This window comes from Pipistrellus hanaki (assembly GCF_964339955.1).
Source record: "Pipistrellus hanaki genome assembly, chromosome: 7".
Lineage (NCBI taxonomy): Eukaryota > Metazoa > Chordata > Mammalia > Chiroptera > Vespertilionidae > Pipistrellus > Pipistrellus hanaki.
The window spans coordinates 54,732,767-54,754,280 of record NC_140509.1 but is presented as its reverse complement, the minus strand read 5'-3'; the positions used below and the strand labels follow the sequence as shown (position 1 = coordinate 54,754,280).

Below are 21,514 nucleotides of genomic sequence, written 5' to 3'. Positions count from 1 at the left end.
CTTCGGTGAGGATCTGGTCTCACTCACGTCTCACCTGCCAGGTAAGGATACAACTGCACAGAGGATAGGTGAGCCGCCAGATGTGCAGGCCTCCCACCTCAACCAGGAACACGGCTAAGAACCCACAGGGAGCTGAGCTCCGATGAGCCTTTTAGGAAGTGAGTCTGTTCGGCATGGCCGTTCGGGAGGACTCATTTACCCACTGCTCCTGGGGCCTCTTCCTGTGGCTGCCATGCTGCTTTGCTCCTCTCAGGGGCACTCATGCCACAGCTGCCAGGGAAGGCCTACTGTGCACTGTGTGCCAGGCACTGAGCTCAGCCCTGGGCCATGGCTGCAGCTCCATGGGAGCCTGTTTCGACCTCAGAAGTGGACTCCCCGAGCAGCGGCAGAGAGGAAGAAGGTGGGGGTCAGTCCCCTGACTGAAAAGCTCCCTACAGGTCACATCTGCAGAAGCCTGTTGATCGTGGGCCTTCGCTGCTAAGCACTCCAGAAGGTACCGGCTGGGCACACCCCAAGACCCTTCTGCTCTGAGAGGCACCCGGACAGGTGTGCTCTGACTACAGAGGGCAGGACGTACACATTTGGACCTAGAAAACGGGGGCACGTCTGCCCAGGATGCCCGCTATGAGACTTCGCCAAAGTTTCAGAGACCTGAAATCTGTTTCAATCTCCCACTTTCTTGCTTAACTGACACCCTAAAGAGTTCAACCCAGCATCTCTGTGGGCAGGGGAGGTGATATTAATATATATTGCAAGGGGAGTTTTACAGGGAGGCTCTCTTGCTGTATTTAAAGTACAATTTTACTCATTAAAAATTAGGTTTCCATACAGTCCTGGGTAAACAGGTAGATGACTTCATTTGTTTTTTAATGAGTTCCTAGAAATGATAGTCAAAGTATACTAAAAATATCAGGGCAATGGGGACATATATATATAACCACAGATATTTCTGATTTGAAACAACAACAAAAAAATACTTTTTTATTACCTGTTTCTAATTTATACAAAATTGGTACAATCCTTGTATTCCAGAAGACATCGTCTACTTCCATTTCCGTATCCTCTTCTTGCAAGTCAGCCTTTGGACCTGCAAAAGAAACCCAGAGAGGGGCAAAGAGCACTGGAGAGAGGTATAATTGGAGCATCGGCAAAAGCCTTTGCTATTTATCACGAAGATTAGTAAACTCTGGAATTAAATTACATTGTGCCCCCGCAAGCTCAACTAATACTGCTTAGAACTACATGCCTTCTAATCAAGTCACCCCAAATTAAACTCCAACAAGATCATGTAAAACTTTTATGGGATACTTCATAAAATCTTAAGCTCAGAAAATGTTGAAATTATTGTCAGTAAGGCAAACAGTTCTGAGTTAACATATCCCTCTCTAAAGCAGAATAAATAGAAAGCTATAGCCAGGTAAAGAATAAAGATCTTGAAAACGTTTAATGGAAAGTTTTCCAACAGGGAAGCTTGCAGGGGTTTTCAGTCCCATCCTGTATAATAAAGAGCTGACATGCTAATTAGACTGAGCAGGAATGATCCTCTGGATGACCTTCCCCATGAAGCCGGGGTCCCAGCCTCTTGCATGAATTTTCTGCTCCGGGCCTCTAGTATAAAATAAAATGCCCACAGCTTTGGAGGGCCAAGTTAATTTGGTGGAGATGGGGGGTGGCGGTGGGGAAAGCATGGGCTTTGGGTGTTGCCAAATCTCAATTGAAATTCAGCTTCATTATTTATGTAGGGTGACCAGGGGCCAGTGTTGCATTCTTTCTAAGCCTCATTAGCAAAGTGGAGATTAGATCATTTACCTTCAGGGTTGTGTGAGTTAAAAGACATGATTCAGGCAAAGCTCTGAGCCCAGTGCCCAGCATAATGCTCGATAAATAGCAATTTATTTCCCTGATTAAGAAACAAATGGGTCAGGCGTGTTTGAGGCGTGTCAGGCTGTGTGATACAATGAAAGACATTAATAACCCATGAGGATGGAAGCTGCCCGGGGAGGCAGGCTGCAGAGAGTGACCGCGACCATTCGTCATGGATGTCGGGTGCGGTAGGCCCACCTTTTTTATTTTTATTTTTTTATTTTATTGATTTTTTTACAGAGAGGAAGGGAGAGGGGGAGAGAGTTAGAAACATGGATGAGAGAGCAACATCAATCAGCTGCCTCCTGCACAGCCGTCACTGGGGATGTGCCCGTAACATGCGAAATCGAAATCGAACCTGGGACCTTTCAGTCCACAGGCCAATGCTCTATCTACTGAGCCAAACTGGTTAGGGCACAGACCCACCTTCAATTTCTGTAACAACATGACGTGGAGGTTCCCAAATTGTCCCCGTTTTCCAGATGAAGGGGACAATTGGACTGGGCTCAGGCATCTTAAGTTACCTGCCCAGTGTCAAAGAGATCCATAGTCTTTGCACTTGACCTCTACGCTATTCTGCCCTGCAGCAAATTGGCAAACTAAAAGGCAACTTTGAGGGGAAACTGCAAATCATATCAGAAACTGTAAATCATGGTTACATTTCACAAGGAGTTACCTCAAAATCTGAGACACTGACATCCAGCTGGAGGGGCATGGCTATGCAGGGCACTCGGGCACTGTGCTGGAGGCATACGCCTTTCTCAGGAGTGGCACCCCATCTGATTGGATCAGGAAATCCGTGCCCTCCCCAATACCAACTAACTGACCACATAGTGGCGCCTGGACCTTAAAAATGTCACAGGATGAGCTAAAAATCACAGGGACATTCACAGGAGGGGAGGGGAGAGAGAGAGAGAATGAGAATTGAAAGGTGTGTGGCCTGGCCTAGCCAGCATGGCTCTGTGGTTGAGCATCATCCTATGAACCAGGAGGTCATTGTTTGATTCCCAGTCAGGGAACATACCCAGGTTGTGGGCTCCATCCCCAGGGAGGGGTGTGCAGGAGGCAGCAGATCAATGATTCTCTCGCATCACTGATGTTTTCTCTCTCTCTCTCTCCCTCTCTCTCCCTTTCCCTTCCTCTCTGAAAACAATTTGAAAATATAGTTTTAAAAAAGGTCCATGGCCTGTATACATTTAGGTTGTTTCAACTGCAAAATGGACAAGCTGACCGGGGAGGCCCATCGGGGGCACGGGTTCTAGGGGTACTGTCTGGGTTTGAGTCCTCCCTCTGCCGCCTAGAAGCAGGCTCACGTTGAGCAAGTTGCTTTGCTTTACCTCTGTAAAATGGGATGACCAAGGTCATCTCAGGTGTTGGGATTATGGGTTATTAATGTCTTTCATGTGCTCTGTTGTATTTCTCAAAACTTCTCACACACTTGTATAACCCTGTACAGAATATACGAGATGCCTATTAAATGAGGGGATGACGCAGAGGGGCGGGAAAGCTATACACGTTCCCTAGGCACCCAGCGCACGCCCTGCTGCAAACAGCCACTCCCAGCTGCAGCAAGACTAAGCTCATCTTTTATTAAACCTTCCTAATACCGGGAGGGGCTGACACGCACTGGGCAAGAAGAGCACGTAAGCAGCCAAAGTAGACAAAAGGGGTTGTCCACAAAGTGGTAACTCAGTGGGGTAGGGGCTGTCACTAGTTTTAACTGCAAGGTTTCACATAATGGGTAAGCAAGAATTCACACAAAGCACAGAGTTGAAATGGAAAAAAAATCAGCTCTTATCAGTGGAGGCTTAGACTCCCTTATCCAAAGCCTCTGGGACCAGATGTGGTTTGGGAGGCAGAAAACCTTGCATCTTAGTAAGGCTACATGGTGCACACACTGCGTTTTCCATACCACCCCAGCAGGGTCTTCTGGGGCAGCCCCCATGAAGCAACATACGTGACTGTTCACATTCTTGGCACCAAGACTACACTGGCCTGGGATCAGTACTGCCCAGTCATTGTCACTAAAGGAGTTTGCAAACCATTTCAGCTTTCGGAGCTCTTGGTGTTTCAGAACTGCAGATAAAAGGTCACTGGCCGCCATCACCATCTTTGGGATCGTGACCTTCAAGAGTCTGCCATAACTTTGGTAAATTACAAATCTGGATTCTAAAAGTACACATGAATATTCAAGCAAGCATAAAACATATAGCTGTTCGTATTCCCAGACATGGCATCTTCAGGGTGCAAAGTATGTGAGTAAAATCAACACAGATCAAGCCAAAAGCCAAAAGATAATGTGAGTCAAATAACTGCATCAACCAACACTTATGGGGCACTTAAACGTACTAGACACACAAATGTCAAGGCAGTGAGCTCCCATCAGCATGTCTATCTCCTATGCAATACACTCTATAATAAGAATGGCTCTATGAGAAGCCAGGACCGTCTACCCCTTTTTCTCAGGACAAACAGAACTGGTAACATTCATCCCAGGAAGAGCTGGATTACAGGGCTCAGCCAGAAATCACAGAGCAGCTTGTTTGACCTTCAGAAAGGAAAGGTCCTCACAGGCCCTTCTGAATGTTTCTCGGGCATGTTTGTTCTCAGAACAGAAGTGAGCCAGGCCCTGCCTGCTGTGTAAGGGTTTGCTCCCCACCCCCTCCCAGGGATCCCTGCGTGAGCAGTTTGTCTCCAGCTCCAGCTCTCCACCTCCAAGCCCTCACCCCCTCCTCCAGCTTTGCTCTCCACACAAATCCCACGTTACACACTAACCAGGAGCTGAAGCATGGACTCATCATGATTCCCTTTTAAGAGTCACACAAAAAATAAAGTTTGTCTCAGTCTTGGGCAGCAAGCTAATATTTTAGAAAGCATTTTTACCTAGGTTTACTAAATATAAAAAAAGTATGATTCAACAGGAAATTGGGTAAGTCAAGCAGAAATTTCAGCATGTTTTTGAAGATTTTGCTGTCTCAGTGGTTATAGCTCTAAACCACAACTTTGAGCTCTGGACACAAAAGCTTGACACGGTGTTTATTGGCTGATGTTTTTAGCCTGTAAATGTAAAGTCCTCAGCAACAATGCTGACATGGAAATCAGCCCATCTAAGATTTCCCTGAGCACTACAGAAATTCTCATCGGCCAGGAAAGTCATTTTATTTATAAGGAATTCGTCTTGAAGATAATAAAAATGTTTTTGAACCCAATAATAGCTTGGTTTAATAAAATCTCATGTCTATAATAAAAGTACAAAGAATATAACAAACACCTGCATACCCCAGACTACTCTGGTCCAATGTTAACCATATTAATATTTCCTCCTCCTCCTCCTTTTGAAGAACCAAAATGTTACAGATATAGCTGATGCCCTCTGTATGTCTCCCCCCACCTGGTCTTTCCACTCTCTCTTTCCCTCAGGGTTACTGCCATTCTAAATCAGGCGCTTGTTTTTATCATACTTGATTTTACATGTTTACCACATAGATCTATATCCATAAACAACATATATCATTATTTTGCAACTTAATTTTCATGTAATGTTATGCTTATACTCGTTTCACTCAATATTTTAAATATAGTCTAGTTCATTTTTCTAATTGCTATATTCCATTGCATGATATATTCTGTATCATTTCTAGTCTGTGATTAATATTGTCACATATTTTTCTCAACTAGTTTAAACACAGGAAGAGCTGTCTTCATGCAGTTGATATAGTTTCATTTAAGTGAGTAACGATTTTGAACCAAAGTTTTGAACTCAATAACTACGTGGATGTCATGTTTTGAAACTTTCCAAACGCTTTTACAAAATAATTTCATTAAGAACGTAACCTATAGATGTTAGTGTATGAGCTGGGAGAATGGTAAGACTGTTGTTCAGATAATGAAAAGCTGTAAAAGATAAAAGCTGCTGGGGCCAAGCTGGGCAGAGTTTCTGGAGTTCTCAAATAGGGAGCCAACATCAGGTGTCTTCGGTGCGAACATTTCTCTCTGCAGGAGGGGAGGGGTGTTGGGGACCTCTCAGAACACAAGCGCCTCACCTGCTCTGGCTCCCGGCCTGCTCGGATCTGAGCTGTTGGGGCACGAGGAGGCCCTCGGGCGCCTGCTCCCCGGGTCCCTAGGAGGAAGAGGAACACACAGCACTCAGCGCAAAGCCAGGGCATGTCTCTTCTGTAGGACGCGTCGGGTGTCGGCCATGCACAGTTTCTGAGGGCCACGATGCATTGTTTATGAAGTGGGGTTTGGTAACCCAGATCCCATTTTAACCAACCTCTGGTTTCCAACCAAGATTTACCTTTTGAAAACAAGTCATATTTGCTTAACAATATGAACTATAGTTCCTAGAAATAACAGCAAAAATAAATCCAAAGTTGACTTTGAAAAAAAAAAGAAAAAAAAGAAAAAAAAAAGGACTTTACCACAAGAGGTCACTGTGAGAATAAGAAAGAACTCTTTATGCTTGAATTACAAAAGCCTAGCATTTGTGAGCTGGAAGCGCGCTCTCTCTCTCTCTCTCTCTCTTTCTCTCTCTCTCTCTCTCTCTCTCTCTCTTCTCCCCCACCCCTCTATCCCCAACCAAAAAAAAAGTTTCCAAATTCATCAGATGTTCCCAAGGTCACAGAGCAAGGTCAGATCTAGAGCCCAAGTTTTATAATTTCCAATTCACTGCTCTTTCCCATTTTTAATTAAATGAATATTTTCTGAAAATGTTTATTTTTAAACACAATTTAAATGTTAAAAAACTGAAGGTCAATTTAGGCAGTCCTAGATGACAAATATTTTGTGTTACAAATAAAAGAGTGATGGCTAGCCAATAGCAGGATTATATACCTGTTTCTCTTTTAATTAGGGTTACATTTAATATAGAGATGGTCTATGAAGGATATAATTTCTCTTTAACTAGAGCTGAAACTTAAAAGTACTTACTTTGAAATATCTGTATAAAATTCCAAGACAAAAAAAAAAAAAAAAAAAAACACTGAGAGAATAGTGAAAGTTTTGAAACAAAATTTTATTATACAAATATAATATTTGCTCTGAAAGCCATGAGGAGTTTACATACATGGGGCAAGGGTCACCCATGCACACCCATCTGTATGCCCATTGCTCCTGCTGCCTGTGACATGAGATGCTCATGAATGTCTAGCACTGGTCTTGCTTGACCTTTCCTACTGCCCCAAGGATTAGCTTCTCCAAACATAATTTTCCCTCACAAATAGGTCCTTCTTCTCTAACCCTGGATCTTATCATACGAGAGAAAAGGACAAGCTAACCTTCTACAAAACGTCTGATTAGTTAATACTCTGAAAAAATGACTTCATTTTTATGCAGGTAAAAACATAGGCCTGGTAGCAAGGTGTCTCTGGCCCATCAAGCCGAGACATGAGATTCCTGTTGTCCACACTCTCTGAGTTGAAATAAATGAAGATCTCAAAGAACATAGAAGGACGAAAAGAGAAAAACAGCACACGCTTGGCAGGGTGTGAAGCTGGAAGTTTCCATAGGTAGCACCCCTAGGAATAACAAGGAAGTGTGAGGACAAGAGAGGCAAGGTCCTCTTTTCATCACTGTCCTGAGCAGCTGCTGACATCAAGCAAGATAGTTTTCAGTTGATGGCCTTTATTTTTTAAATATATTTTATTGAGTTTTTACAGAGAGAAAGGAAGAGGGATTGAGAGTGAGAAACATCGATCAGCTGCCTCTTGCACACCCCCTACTGGGGATGTGCCCGCAACCAAGGTACATGCTCTTAACCAGAATCGAACTTGGGACCTTTCAGTCCACAGGCCAACGCTCTATCCACTAAGCCAAACTGGTTTCAGCAGCTGATGGCCTTTCAAAGTCACTGAGGACATGGCCAGTGATGAGGTTGCCTTCCTCTATACCACATTTGTGTACCCCTATTTCGAGGGTGGGGGGGGGGGTCCTTCTCAATACACAAGCTCAGCAGTTGGACAAGGGCTCTCGTTCTCAAGCACAGCACAGGCCTGGAATTGGCCAACGCGGAGCATGACCATCGTGGCACAGCGATTGAGTGTGCAGGCTCTGCACACAAACTACCCAGGTCTGAGTGCCGGGTCCAACACTTACCAGCTAGGTGACCTCAGGCAAGTTCCTTAGCCTCCTGGCCTTGATTTCCTTATCTTAAAAATGAATGCCATGCCTCTATTTAGTACAGTTATTGGTACATATGAATAACTCAAGTTGTCAATGTTATTTTTCTCTTTAGTTCTGAGTCAACAAACACCTGTCTAAGCAGTCCAGTGCTAGATGTTACTGTGATAAAGAACATTGGAATGAGTTGCCCTAAAGAAATTTAAAGTCTACTATGAGGAACTAAGGGACTTTTCTTTTTAATGGAAAATTCTAATAGAATCTCTATATAAGTACTAGAATGTGAAGTTAAGTGGGTTGCACGAGCTAGAGGGAGGCCAAGAAGGGAGACGTGGAGCACAACGTGAGCCTTCAAAGGATAAAAGCTGAACCAGCAAATGACAGACCTACTCTCAGCATGAGTGAAGTTAAGAGGGGCGTGGGGAGCCCATTTCTCAGGGCAGGGGAGAAGTGCACCCGGCCAGCAGGATAGGAACAGAAGGTTTCTGCTGGGAGCTAACAGCTGCCTGAAACTTCCAGCGAGTCCATGGAACCAACGTGATGGGCAGGGAGGAGCTGTCATGGGCTGTTATATAAGCAAGTGATATGAGACTTAGAAGTATCCAGTGGCAAGAGTATTTAGGAGACATGGAGAGAGGTTAACAAGGATGAATCCTTCCAGGATGAGAATGGGCCTGGACAAGAATGAATAAATACCGGAGATCCTATACATAAAAAGATGATAGGATTTAGTGACTGATTTCAGACAAAACAAACAGAAGGTAGAGCTGGAGGCAGAGGGTAGTAGGGCTGCTACCTAGAACGGGGAGGGTGGGGAGCAGAACAGTTAGAGGTGTGAAGCAAGTTTGGGTTTTGCCACGTTGACTTTCTGATGAAAAATGGAGCATCTGGAAAGGAGATGTGGAGATCAGGACAAGATGGTTTTATCTGCCAGAGGTCAAAGCAGCAGAGGAGCAGCAGCTCAGAAGACCCGACCCATGGAACAATCCTGGAAGAACAAGGGAAAGGGTGGAAAGGGGAGAGGGAGTCCAAAGGAAGAGGAGAAATAAAAGATGCTTTCATGTAGCCCCAAATGTTGTGAAAATGAGTATGATTAACAGGTCCAGAAGATGAGGACTAAGGGAGAACTGTCCAGAAATGTTGTGTTGAGTCAATGATCTTAAAAAGAACCCTCTCTCCCCCTTTGCTAAAGAGGAGGAGATTAGATGGCCTTATACTCAATGGAAATCTATTTCCCTGTAACTTCTACCCATTGGTTTTGTTTCTACTAATCGAAGCCACAGGAAACAAGTCTTCATCCTTCTTCTTCCTGGCAATCCTTGAAAGATGGTACGTTCACCACTTAATACCATCTCCTATGACTTAAAGCCCTTGGCTCTACCACCTACCAGCTGTGTGAGCTCCAGTAAGATTTTTACCTAAACTTCAGTTTCACCTGTGTATGAGGGGGTGGCAAATAATGGTCCTTCTCCCCGTAGGGTTGTGAGGATGGAATGATATAATGTGGAGTCCGGGCACGTGGTAAGTACTTAAGTGTTTACCATCATCGCAGCTGCTGTTATTGATGTCATTAACAAACTTCTCCGGTTCCTTCAAATGTTTCTCATTTGGTAAGGTTTTACATATCCTTGCCAGCCTGTTTGAGTCTCCCTGAGTGTCTGTTTGTCTGGATCCCTTTTAAAGTCTGGAACCCAGCACGGCCCTAAAGGAGCAAAGAGGTGATAGTCTAAAATTTCTAAATAATTCCGCCCGGCACTGTATCAGTGGTTTTGGTGGTCACTTCACGGTGCTGGCCAAGTCTTGTCTTTTCTTACACATGCAGCTCATTCTTATTCATTTTCTTAAACTCGTTCCTATTGAATTTCAGTGTTATATTTGGTAAAATGTTCCTGCCTATCAGATGGTTTTAGATCTTGATGCTGTCATCCAGTATAATTGCTCCTCTGCCCAGTTTTCTGTTCCGTGTTGTTAAAGGCCATAATTATATTTTTCCATGATTTTGATGTACCAGGGATAAAACAATTCCAGAAATTATTCCTTAGAGCTATTCTGTGACATTCTTCTTAGAGGTAGAATAACTCCATTTTATTTGTTAAGATTGTTTCATCTACAAATAACAAAAAGCTAACTCTAACTGAAAGACAATGAATGACATTTATTGGCTCCTCTAACCCAGAAGTTGAGTGCTAGGGTGGGTTTCAGGCATGGTGTGATCAGGGCTTTGGCTCCATCTCTCTGTAATTCTCTCAGGTCTGTCTTTCCTTTGGTCCCATCTGTAATCAGGTTGGAGTTCTGAGGAAAGCAAAATGGATTTGGCATCCCAGGCTTCTCATCTGCAGCCTACATGTTTCCCATTTATTGACAAAGGTCCTCATTTCACTCTGAACAATCAGAACCAAACTCTGTAGCCGAGGCATTGCCATACACAGACTGAGTTACTAAGGCCCATGCATGAATCAGTCACACTAACAACATCAACTGCTGGATAAGATATACACTGATAATAAACAAACAAACATATAAAATATACTTCTTTAAAACTATCCTAAAATTCAGATTTTGCTATAATCAGGTAGTTCTTTCAATCATTATGAGTAAGGTTTTTATAATCGGGGGTCAGCAAACATTTTCTTGAAGAGCCAGACAGTATGTATTTTACACTTTGTGTGCCAAGTGGCAAAATGGAGGCTAGTATGTGGGTACTTTTGTGACCATTTAAAAGATCATGACTTAGCCCTGGCCAAGTGGCTCAGCTGGTTGGAGGTAGCCATTTGGTTTCAGGTCAGGGCACATATCTGGGTTTCAGGTTCGATTCCTGGTTGGTGGGTGTACAGGAAGCAACAGATTGATGTCTCTTTCTCTCTCTCTCCCTATCCCCTTCCCTCCCTCTAAAATCAATAAGCATTGACCAGATGAGGATTAAAAATCCTATCTAATAAAGAGGGAATATGCAAATTGACCATCATGCCATAACAAGATGGCTATGCCCACATCGGAGGCAGGGATCCCGTAACACAAGGTGGTTACGCCCACACCGGAGGTTGAGTTACCTTAATGAGCAATCAGCAAAGACCAGAGGCCATGCACTCCCACCCAGCGGGGCTTGATGGGGGTGGGGCCAGCCAGGGCTGGGTCTCATGCGATTTCAAGGTGTACATGGGTGGGTGGGGACTTGACTCTGGTTCCTGTGGTGTGCCTCAAACTCTGACAGGAGGGAGATTTTCATATACATTTTACTAATTTTCTTTCATCTCTGACATTTTCTATTATAGAAAAGGGGCAAATAACAATATTAAAATATTTCCTTTAATTAATTCCCTTTTAATGTGCACAAATTTTGTGCACCGGGTCACTAGTATAATAATAAAAAAGGAAACAATTTAAAAACATAAACAATTCTTAGCTCAAGAGCTACAAAAACATAGATGTCTGGTCACATTTGGCTCCTGGACTGTCATTTGTTGCCTCCTACTTTAGAGCAATAACTGGATATTAAGTCAACTAAATAGAAGAATTTGGAATTAAGAAAAAAAAGGATAAATTTATTTCTATTTGGGAAAAATTACATGTAAAACCAGAAAAGGAAATTTAAAGGATACTTATGATAAAAAGAAAATTTAGCAAATTTTTGAGCTAAGCTTTTTCTTTTTTAAAAAATATATATATTTTATTGATTTTTTACAGAGAGGAAGGGAGAGGGATAGAGAGTCAGAAACATTGATGGGAGAGAAACATCGATCAGCTGCCTCCTGCACAACTCCTACTGGGGATGTGCCCACAACCCAGGTACATGGCCTTGACCGGAATCGAACCTGGGACCCTTGAGTCTGCAGACCAATGCTCTATCCACTGAGCCATACTGGATAGGGCTAAGCTAAGCTTTTTCTTACACTAAGAAGGAGACACTAGGCTTAAATTCCCTGAGCTCAGAGTGAAAGCCCAGTCTCATGCTTCCCGTGGCCTTCATAGCTGCACAGTTTCAAAGAACCTCGTGTGGAAAGCCCTCATGCCTCCTCACTGCTGCATGGTGAGACGTGAACACAGAGAAACCACGGCATAGTGCTTCCACAACGTTTGTGCGCACGCAGATCACCTGGACATGTTATAAAGATGCGGGAGCTGACTCAGCAAGTTTGGGTGGGGCCTGAGCGTCTAAATTCTAACACGGTCCCAGGAAATGTTGATGCTGCTCTTCCACGGACCACACCTGAGTGGCCAAGCCAGATGCGCTCGTGAGCGCCCCCACGGGGACAGGGTCAATTTCTACCTTTCCCAAGAAATGCTTCCTATGTGGAAACTATCAAACAAGGTGGGACGCCCCCAAATCATTCTGACCCATGCATCTTCTCCAGATTAAAACAGTTTCTCGGCCACATTACCCTTAATTTCTTAACAGAATCATGACTTCATTATTTTTGGAAATAAATGACATATTTATTATTATTTTTAAGGCCAGGCAATATAAGAAAGTACAAAGAAAATTATTTAAAAAATCACCCAGAATCCCACCACCCAGAAACAAATATTGTTAATATGTAGTAACCATCCAGACATATTTTGCATATATTCAAATAAAAAGATAAACAAATGAAAGAATGGAAAGGTGACTTGGAGGAAGGGCAGGGAAAGGGTACATATAAATGGGATCCCAATACATGGCATTGCAACTTTAAAGTGTGAAGTATAAATTTCACTTGACTTTAACAGTGAAACAGAAATTGAGGTGAAACTGAAGGGATTGTAGAACTTCAGATGAATGGGTCCTCCCAAAAGATTTTAGATTCTAAAAGATTTCTCTGAAGTTAAGAAAAAGAAAAACACAATGAAAAACATTAGGATGCTGAAATCACTCTTTTTAAACAACATATTTCCATTTCAGGTTGTAGCGACTGAAAAATCTATTCCCCATTATGCAGTGAAGCCATTAGCACTCATGCTTCCCCCAGACACCGCTTCTGATTATTTATGTTATTACGACATCATCAAGGTTTCCATTCCTTAGCCATCATTTTCAGAGTTGTTAACTTTAATTCAATATGGAAGTCAATACTCACCACAAATGCTTCTACCACAGCTTCTTCATTTCTGAGTTTTGGATTTTGACTCATCATTTTGTGATCTAGAAAGCACATTAGTACTACAGACCCAGAGTTCATTCACATTTGAAAATGTGTATTGCCTTTTTGCTGAAAAACTTGGGAGGGTGACCCGATTGTCGGGGTGTCCTTGTTCTTAGGACTTCACAGACGTGACTTGACTGTCTTCTAGCACAGGGGGCGCTTTAATAAAGCCGGGCGGCCTGCCTTCTCCTCCTTCTGTGTAACTTGCTTGTTGAGCCTGGACGGCCAGAGGAGACCTTCTTCCATTTATCCCTGTGACCAACAATTACTAACTGGGTGTGGACTATGTGCTGGGCAGTGTTCTAATGCTGAGCACCATTGGTGATGTCTTAAATCATTTTTTTTTCAATACAATGTGTCCATTTGAGATTCAGATTCAAATCTTTATTTCTGAAAGTTGTGTTCTATTATGTCTTAATATTTTCCTGGTTCTTTTGCTTTCTTCCATTCTCAGTGGATTTATGTAAAAATCAAGTGAGTTAATATGTCTAAATCACTTGGAAGAGTGCTGGAACTTACTTCAAAGTCAGATATTACTAAAAGGAGGAGCAGGAGGAGTACTCAGGAATACAAGTGTCTATGTCAAACTCTCTAATCATTTTCCAATCTTCTTACTTTCTGCATTTTGAATGAGTTCCTCTAGCCTGTCCACTAACTCTCATTGTACTGTCAGCTGTTTTATTCTTATTTTTCATATCTAACATGGCTTTCCTCTCCACATTTACACTTTTCCCCCCATTTTTAATTTTTTTTTTAGATAACTATGAGCATACTTTTCATCTCTTTATATGGGTTCATAATCTCCAATTTGAATTCTTATAAACCAAAGAAGAGCTCTTGTCCTAGCCGGTTTGGCTCAGTGAATAGAACGTTGGCCTGTGGACTGAAGGGTCCCAGGTTTGATTCTGGTCAAGGGCACATGACAGGTTGTGGACTTGCTCCTCAGTTGGGGGCATGCAGACGGCAGCTAATCAATGATTCTCTCTCATAGTTGATGTTTCTATCTCTCCCTCTCCCTTCCTCTCTGAAATCAATAAAAAATATATTTTAAAATAAAAAAACACACAAAGAGTCCCCCTTCCCCCTTTTTTTAAATAGACTAATAACATTATCAATCATCTCTTCAACGCTATGCAAAATTGTTTTAACGCTTTCCTTGTTTTTGGAGAGTAATCCTTTTGCAATTCATTTTCTTCATCTGTGTTTATAAAGTTCTTTACATATCTATGACCAAGTCCCAAGTTAACTCTTGTCTTAATACTAATTTTCTTTAATTTGTTTCATAATGAAAAGAATCCACAGAAGGAGAGAACTGGGTATGCTGCACCATCAGCTTTAGTTTTTCTTGACCATCCATTTACCAAGTCTGTTATTTTTCTTGATTTTGAGTGTGTATTCCCTTAACTATGTGTAGCAGGTTGCTGTGACTTACAGAAAAGCCCTGTGCTCTAACCTACCAAACTGGACCCCATCCCAATCTAGCTGGCTCACAGGAAGCGAGGTGAGCATGTCACCCTCAGCTTCACCCTCCCGCCCCGCCCTGCCCCCGTTTGCTTCATGATCGGATCTTAAATGTCTCGAATGGGGTCTTCACCGTGGCTTCCTCACCTCTCCTGTGGCCTGCCCACATCCTCAGATCTCGCTTCTTTAATGAATAACACCTGGCTACATCTTTCTGCCCCGAGAGACTCAGTTTTAGTGAAACCTGTTTCTTTTTCAAGGTCTGAGGAGGTGTCGGCTCTCAAATTCCCTCTTGTTTCCATCTATGTTTCATAGAGTCTGGCAGGTTAACTAGACTCTTTTAGTTGCAATATTCCAAGCGACAACAACCTCATCTAAAGTACCACAAGCTATCCCTGTCAAAATAAATAAAAGAAGAAAGAAAGGTAAGGAAGGAAAGGAATGAAGGAGGGAGGGGAAAACAAAAGATGGGGAAGAGAGAGATGGGGGGCGGGGAGGAACATATTGGCTCAAAACAGGGCAGTCCACCGTGTGGATGTGGTGGCCTCAGGCACAGCTGGATTTAGGGGTTTATATAACATCCTTGAACTTGGTCACTGTCTCCATTCTGTTTGTTTATACCTCACTTCCCTCTCAGAGTCACTCTGCACAAGGCAATGAGATGGCCACTGTTGGCTCCAAGACAACATCATCTTTATAGCTTGTGAACTTGGGAGAAAAAGCACTTTCCTCAAAGGCATTGGCAAAAGTACGAGGGAGGAATTCCATTGGGCTGGCTTGGATCATGTGTTCTCCTCCGAACCAACTGCTAGGGCTGGTGGGTTGGAGAATTCTGATTCCCCAGCTCTGACCGCTAACCACGACTAGGAAGAGGGGTAGGGAAGACAGGGACCGTCCTCCTCCTAACAGACTGCACAGGATTTCACACCGTGTGCAGGACAGCTCACTTCCCAGAGGGGAGGGGATGGAGCCCTAAACACAGTGTGAAGTCGCTTCACATTCTGTCGTTTGGGGTGGAACCATTTTTTTGTTGCTGTTGTTTCATGGATGACATTTACTTCTCTGTGTTTCATTCTTCGTTGCTTTGATTGGGTTTCTGCAGGATGCCTCTGCTTTGCCACCTTTGACCAGAGAGCCCCCTTTTCTTCTTCCTCACTCGAATGATCCTAACAGCTTTTCAAGTGTTCTTCATTGTTCCTCAACCCATGGTGAGGGCTGGGAAGAGATGGGAGCGAAGGAGCACAGTTATTCCCATTTTGCAGATTAAAAACTGAGCTCCCGAAAGTGTTGAGAGACTTGCTAAACAGCACACAGCTAATCATGAGGCTGAGAGAATAACCAAATCAGGGGTTCCGGCCCCAGCAAAGAGTTCTGAGTCTACAATGAACTGTCCTTTCCTCCTAAAAATTAATTTCATCCTAAAAATTAATTTCCAAACCATAATAGTTTGAACAATATTTGCACAGAAAGGGGAAATCAAAAGTAGGTTTACAGTTGTGAGTAATGAAACAGTTAATAAAGCTATTGTAATAATCATAACCTGCATGTCATTTTCCATAGGGACAGCAATAAACTTACTTTGGCCCACCTTTGTGTACATACTTTAATGAACGCTGTTAAATCCTTATAGCGACACAACGGAGGAGAAAACAGAGTGTTGCTAAGGAGCAAGCCTGCCCGACTCCAAAGGAATCCTTAACGGGACGCACAGAGACTGCTGTGACGGGCACACGGGATATGTGATGACTCGTGAAGTCCTTGAGAGTGTGTGCTCTTTCGGAGAGGTAACGAGTTGCCCAGGATCTTGTCTGTGATGATCTCTTGATTAGCAAACCCTTTTCCATGACAACTAGCATGAGGCTAAACTCCAGTCCACCCCATGATTAAGTTAGCTATCTGTATTCTAAATTAAACGTGCACAAATCAACGTGCTTTCACTGAATTAAACTGCTCTTTCCCTCCTTCCTCCCCGACTCCTCAGCCCGAGCACTCAGCCTGAGGCAGCTGCGCCCACCCTCGTCCCTGCATGGGGAGCGTGTCCTCTCTTCCTCTGTCCCCTTCACCCGTCTGCCTGTGTCCCAGGCCGCTTCCTCTTCTAGTTGCACATCCCCTCCCCTCCCTTCCTCGGTAGCCCCGCTCATGACAGGACTCTTCACTTCACAGTTTATGGGCGAGAGAGGAAAACAATGTTAATTGAGGGTAAGGCTTTCGCATCAAAACTGGGAATACGCCACTGCACAGCAAAGATCATTTCTTGGAATTATTCACTTAAATGTTTACAAGAAACGATGATCAAGTGTCCCGGATTGATTCACAAATGTAATTAATGAAAGAACTGCTAATAGTTTCCATTTGCTGGTTTGTTTGAATCCTACTGTATAAAAATTTTATTTTTTATTTTTTTTGGCACCTCAACAAAATCCCATCCAGTGATTAAAGGAGCTAAAGATTCACAAAGCAGCAATGTCGTTGGCAGTGAGACCTGCCAGGGTATGCTGCAAACCCAGCTCTGCCCCAGCCATTCCCCGGGCCAACGCCACGCTAACAAAACAAGGGAAACAATGAGCAATTAGTGCCCACGCCTCACGGTTTTGGACAGGCGGGAAGAAGCACGTCCAGGCCCTAACTGACTGCTTCTTTGCTTTGGTGGAATAAAGTATGTCACTGAGAATGCCTTTGCTGTCCCAGGCCGAGGAAGACATAATGAACTCTGGCTGGCCAGGCCACTCTGCAACATCTGAAGGCTTGCGAAAATGAAAAAAAATAAAAAAAATGAAACAATAAACAGCGCTTGCCCGGTGTTCCCTGGTCAGCCCCCATCCCTGTGTGGCTGGGCGCAGCAGGGTGCCCGCTCCCGGCCGAGGGGAGCACCCATCTCCGCGGGCCTGTGCTTATGCTCTGGGCCGAGGCCTGTTCTTACTCAGCAACAGCAAAGGGTTTGCGGCCATGGCCAGTCTCATGTGCTGTGCTCGACTCCCCAAGTCCCAATCTGAAGTTTTGTTCTCTTCCACTTAAGGAGACATTTCATTGTCCCTTTAATTTACAAAATGTTCTGAATGCAAGGCGACCTTACAAGGACGACGACGAGGTTGCCTAACAGAAATCCCGCGTGTGCCACGCTCCTGGGCTGTGTCAGCACAAGGTCAGCGCGGCGGGACCAGCCGGCTGCCAAGCAGCCAGTTCGGGGAAGGGTTCTGAGAACGTAACCTGTGTACAAAGCAAAGTCGGGCCTGAGGTCTAAAGGGAGGGCAATGAGGACTTGGTCTTGAAATGGGCCGCGGAATTTAATCTCGGTAGACAAACTTGAACTGGGCAGCTGTCCATAATGACCCAATGGAAAGTCATGGAAAAATATCTCTGAGTGACCCTGTTCGGCCCAAGACCTTCTGCCTATTTCGGATCGTGACTGGCTGGGACTGGAAACAGAGCCTGCTCTCGCCCTGGCCCCCAGTTATTCAAGGCTGCCGTCGGGAAACGCCAGGGTAAGAATCCACGTGGTCCACGCAGCGAACATTTCCTCACAAATCCTTAATACGACAGGACATTTGCTCCTCACTTTTCTGGGAAAAGCCCTGGAAAGTCCTATCCAGGAACATGATACGGTGTGAACTTAGGGCTCCCCAGATTGGAGGCAGGGAGGGGAAAGGATGAAGGTATCAGTGAGAATTAGTGTGAAGGAAAAAAAAAGCCCTATCTAGAAACATGGTATGAAATAAAGTAATTCCCAATCATTCATTTTATGAGGGATTAGTAGAGGGATGTCATGGAAAGAGAAATCCATAGGACACTCATGCTTTAACTATTAACTTGAAAAATAAAACGTCCAAGTTTCTACTGGAGAAGAACATAAACTGTCTCCTCCTTTGTGGAGCTAACAATAGTGAACTCACCCAAAGGGAGGGATCAAGAGATTCCAGGCCAGGCAAGAATCCCTAATAACACAAAGAGAATGATCAGTCCCCCTCAAGGGCGGGCTACAACAGTCCAGCCGAAGCCAGGACTTTAATCTGACAGTCCTATCAAAGCAGCATGTAGGCAAGTATGAGCAAATGTTTTCCTAAGGATTAAATGGGGAACGATGCAAAATCAACTCCATTCAGCTGTGAGAAGAAATCTTCCCTGCTCATGTATCGCTAACTTAAAATTTGCTTTCTGTAAAAGAGGACATGTGACCCAATCGTCTGCCTAAGCTAGAAAACAAACTGTTAAGTGACACTGCTGCCCTCACCAGAAAAGGCAAATAAAAAGAACACTGACCCTCCGCTTCTCCGATGAGACGGCAAGGGTGTCGTCCCTTTGAACACTTCTTGCTCCTTGATTTCTCTGAAGCCTCCGTCGTAAGTGAGCTGAAGTGGGCGACTCTTTAAGTGGCCAGTGGCCTTTGGTTCTGTTAAATAAATCCCATTGATTTTCACCGGAGAGTCCCCCATACTAATTGTGTCTCTGGATTCCACTGTCTTCTTTCCTGTAATAACCAAGGAAATGTTTTGTCAAAGCATTTCTTAGTTTAGGAATCACCATCTTTCAATATATATATTTTTAATATAAGAATGTACGCCATTTAAGAATTACGTCATTTATAATCAAGTATGGATACAACGTCCCTGGACGTATGAGACCTCACCACTGTTTTAGGCTTGGCATCATCAATTCAGCAGGTAAAAACGAAGAGGATCTTATTTCTATTAGCTTGGGGTCTACCTAAGGAACAAACTCTTAAATTTAGATTTATGAACTACCTAAGCTCACATACATACCCTGCATCCCATCCTATTCCTAAATGTAATCATGTTAGTAATTTCTGAATCAAAAAATATATTTATTGAGTGCCTCTCTGATGTCAGGCACTATCCTAGGCACATAGGATATATTAGTGACAAAACGAAGACCCCTGACCTCATCGGGCTCACATCCAAATAGGTATAAACAGATAATGAGTAATACACCGTAATAAATAAGGCATATAAGACAAGTGTGATGGGAAAAAGCAGAAGGAGAAAAGTGAAGAAGGGTAAAGGGGCCTGGCAATGGTGGACCCTTGAAGGAGGTGGGCACCTGCCCATCAGATGCCAAGGGACGGGGTTGCCAGCAGAGGGAAGCAGTTGCGGAGGCCCTCGGGCAGGACTGTGCCTCACATGCTCAAGGAGCAGCAGGCGAGGAGTGTGTGAGGGGAGGAGAGGGGGAGAGGTGGTCGAGGGGCCCGGCTGGGTTGCAGAGGCCAGCAGATCATTGCCAGCTGGTGAACGGAGGGGTGCGCTGCAGCCCTCCCAGGCTTTTGGAAGGGGACCAAGATAGAGTTGCAAAAAGATGTCCAGCCTCTGAACCGAAACGCCTACCTTGTTTATGGCAGCGGAGTCTTACACTTATAATACAACACTGCTTCTTTATCAGCAACTGACATGAGAGATGACTTATCCATGCTGCTGCTAAAATATGCCTGTGATAAAATATGTTTTCAAAGTGGAAGGGGGAATGAGCTTCATACAGAAAAACACTGTTTTGCAAGCTTTTCCAAAACAACTCAAGGTTTCCTTCTCTGCACTTGAACCAACAAACCAATGGAGACCGACGACAAAACCACCCAGTCCACGCCTCTGACTGAGCTCCTTGCGTCTGCACACCGAATCGGGAAGCCGAAGGAAACCTGAGAGGTTGGCGAGGCTCGCCGTCATTTTTCAGGTGAGAGAGCTGAGAACCCCAAAGGCTAAGGGGCCAGTGTGAGGTCACAGAGGCAGTTCAGTGCGGCGGGAAGAGAGTGGGCTTTGCATTTCAGCAGACTTGGGCTCAAGTGTGACGAGCAGGACACTCCACTTTCCCCTCCCCTTCCTCCCTGACCCCCACTCCTTGGGGACGTGGTGAGAGTTAAATGACATGGCCTAGTGACCTGTCGCACTCAAAACCTAGACGTCAGTGCCGTCATCATTCATGGAACGCAAGAGCCCTGGCTGCTGGCCCAGGGCTCTCTGCACGGCGCACGCTCCCTTAGAGACCTCTGCTACCGAATCACAAGGCAGAGATCACAAAGAAGCTTTAGCCTGTGCCTATGTCTCAGCATGTGTTTCTTTCATTCATTCTCTCCTTGAACATTTATTCGGCACCCACGCCAGCGGGCCAGACAATCATATGAAATTCAAGTCTCACCGGCCACCAATCAGTCTATGCTTGCTCTCCGTAAGGACAGAGTTGAGTAAATGTACAGACTGCATGACCTACAAGGTCTGACATATTGACTATTAGGCCCTTTACAGGAAAAGTTTGCCAACATCCGTGCTAGGTCGGTGTTTCTCAAACTGTGTTCCCCCAAAGACAGGTTCCACAGCCAAGCAGACTTGTGAAATGCTGGGCTGGATTAAAATCAAACGGTTTCTTTACCAGACGGCCTTTACCAACCCTCCGAACGTGCTCGCGTGCATTGCGTCTCTCCGAGACGGAGAGCACGTACGTGCACCTTTTTCCAAGGAAAAGCTATTCATCTTTTGCAAAAGTTCCCTGGAACTCAGCTTGGCAAACACTCTTTCTAGGCACAGGGGGCCCTCTGAAGGGTTTTCAAGCAAGAAGATGACGCAATCTGATGTTTGTTTGCTTCCTGACCTCTTTCCCCGATGGCACACACACATGATTTTTTCTGGCCCGGTGAGATGGAGGGCCAAGGCCCACAGCCACGTCTGGTTGGGAGCGTGGCTTCCCCGGGCTCTGCCGGCTGCTCCACAGGCTGGGCGACCTTATGTTGACCCACTTGCAGCCTCCACAGAGGGTGAGGGTGGAGCCAGACAGGAGGGCAGGAGACCAGGGTCAAGGCCAGAGGTGACCAAGGCAGTGAGGCAGAGGTGGGACAGGAGAACGCAGACCCGAGAAGAAGTATTTAGAAAGCCCATGGAGGGAGCCCGTGGGGGGTTGGCGATGGCAGAGATGACAGTGATGGGTGAGAAGGGGCAGCTGCACTGAGGTCTCTG

At 44.6% G+C, this 21,514-nt stretch overlaps 1 protein-coding gene across 1 annotated transcript in view; it reads right to left on the bottom strand.

Moving 5' to 3' along the window:
• The window catches only part of ARMC2 (armadillo repeat containing 2), an 86,624-nt gene that overhangs the window by 52,885 nt on the left and 12,225 nt on the right, over positions 1–21,514 (bottom strand). The window contains exons 4-6 of the mRNA XM_084890533.1: positions 18,819–19,026; positions 5,907–5,983; positions 989–1,087 (exon numbers count right to left, since the gene is read on the bottom strand). Of these exons, the coding sequence (XP_084746659.1) occupies positions 989–1,087; positions 5,907–5,983; positions 18,819–19,026 (384 nt within the window). The remainder of the gene's footprint in view (positions 1–988; positions 1,088–5,906; positions 5,984–18,818; positions 19,027–21,514) is intronic.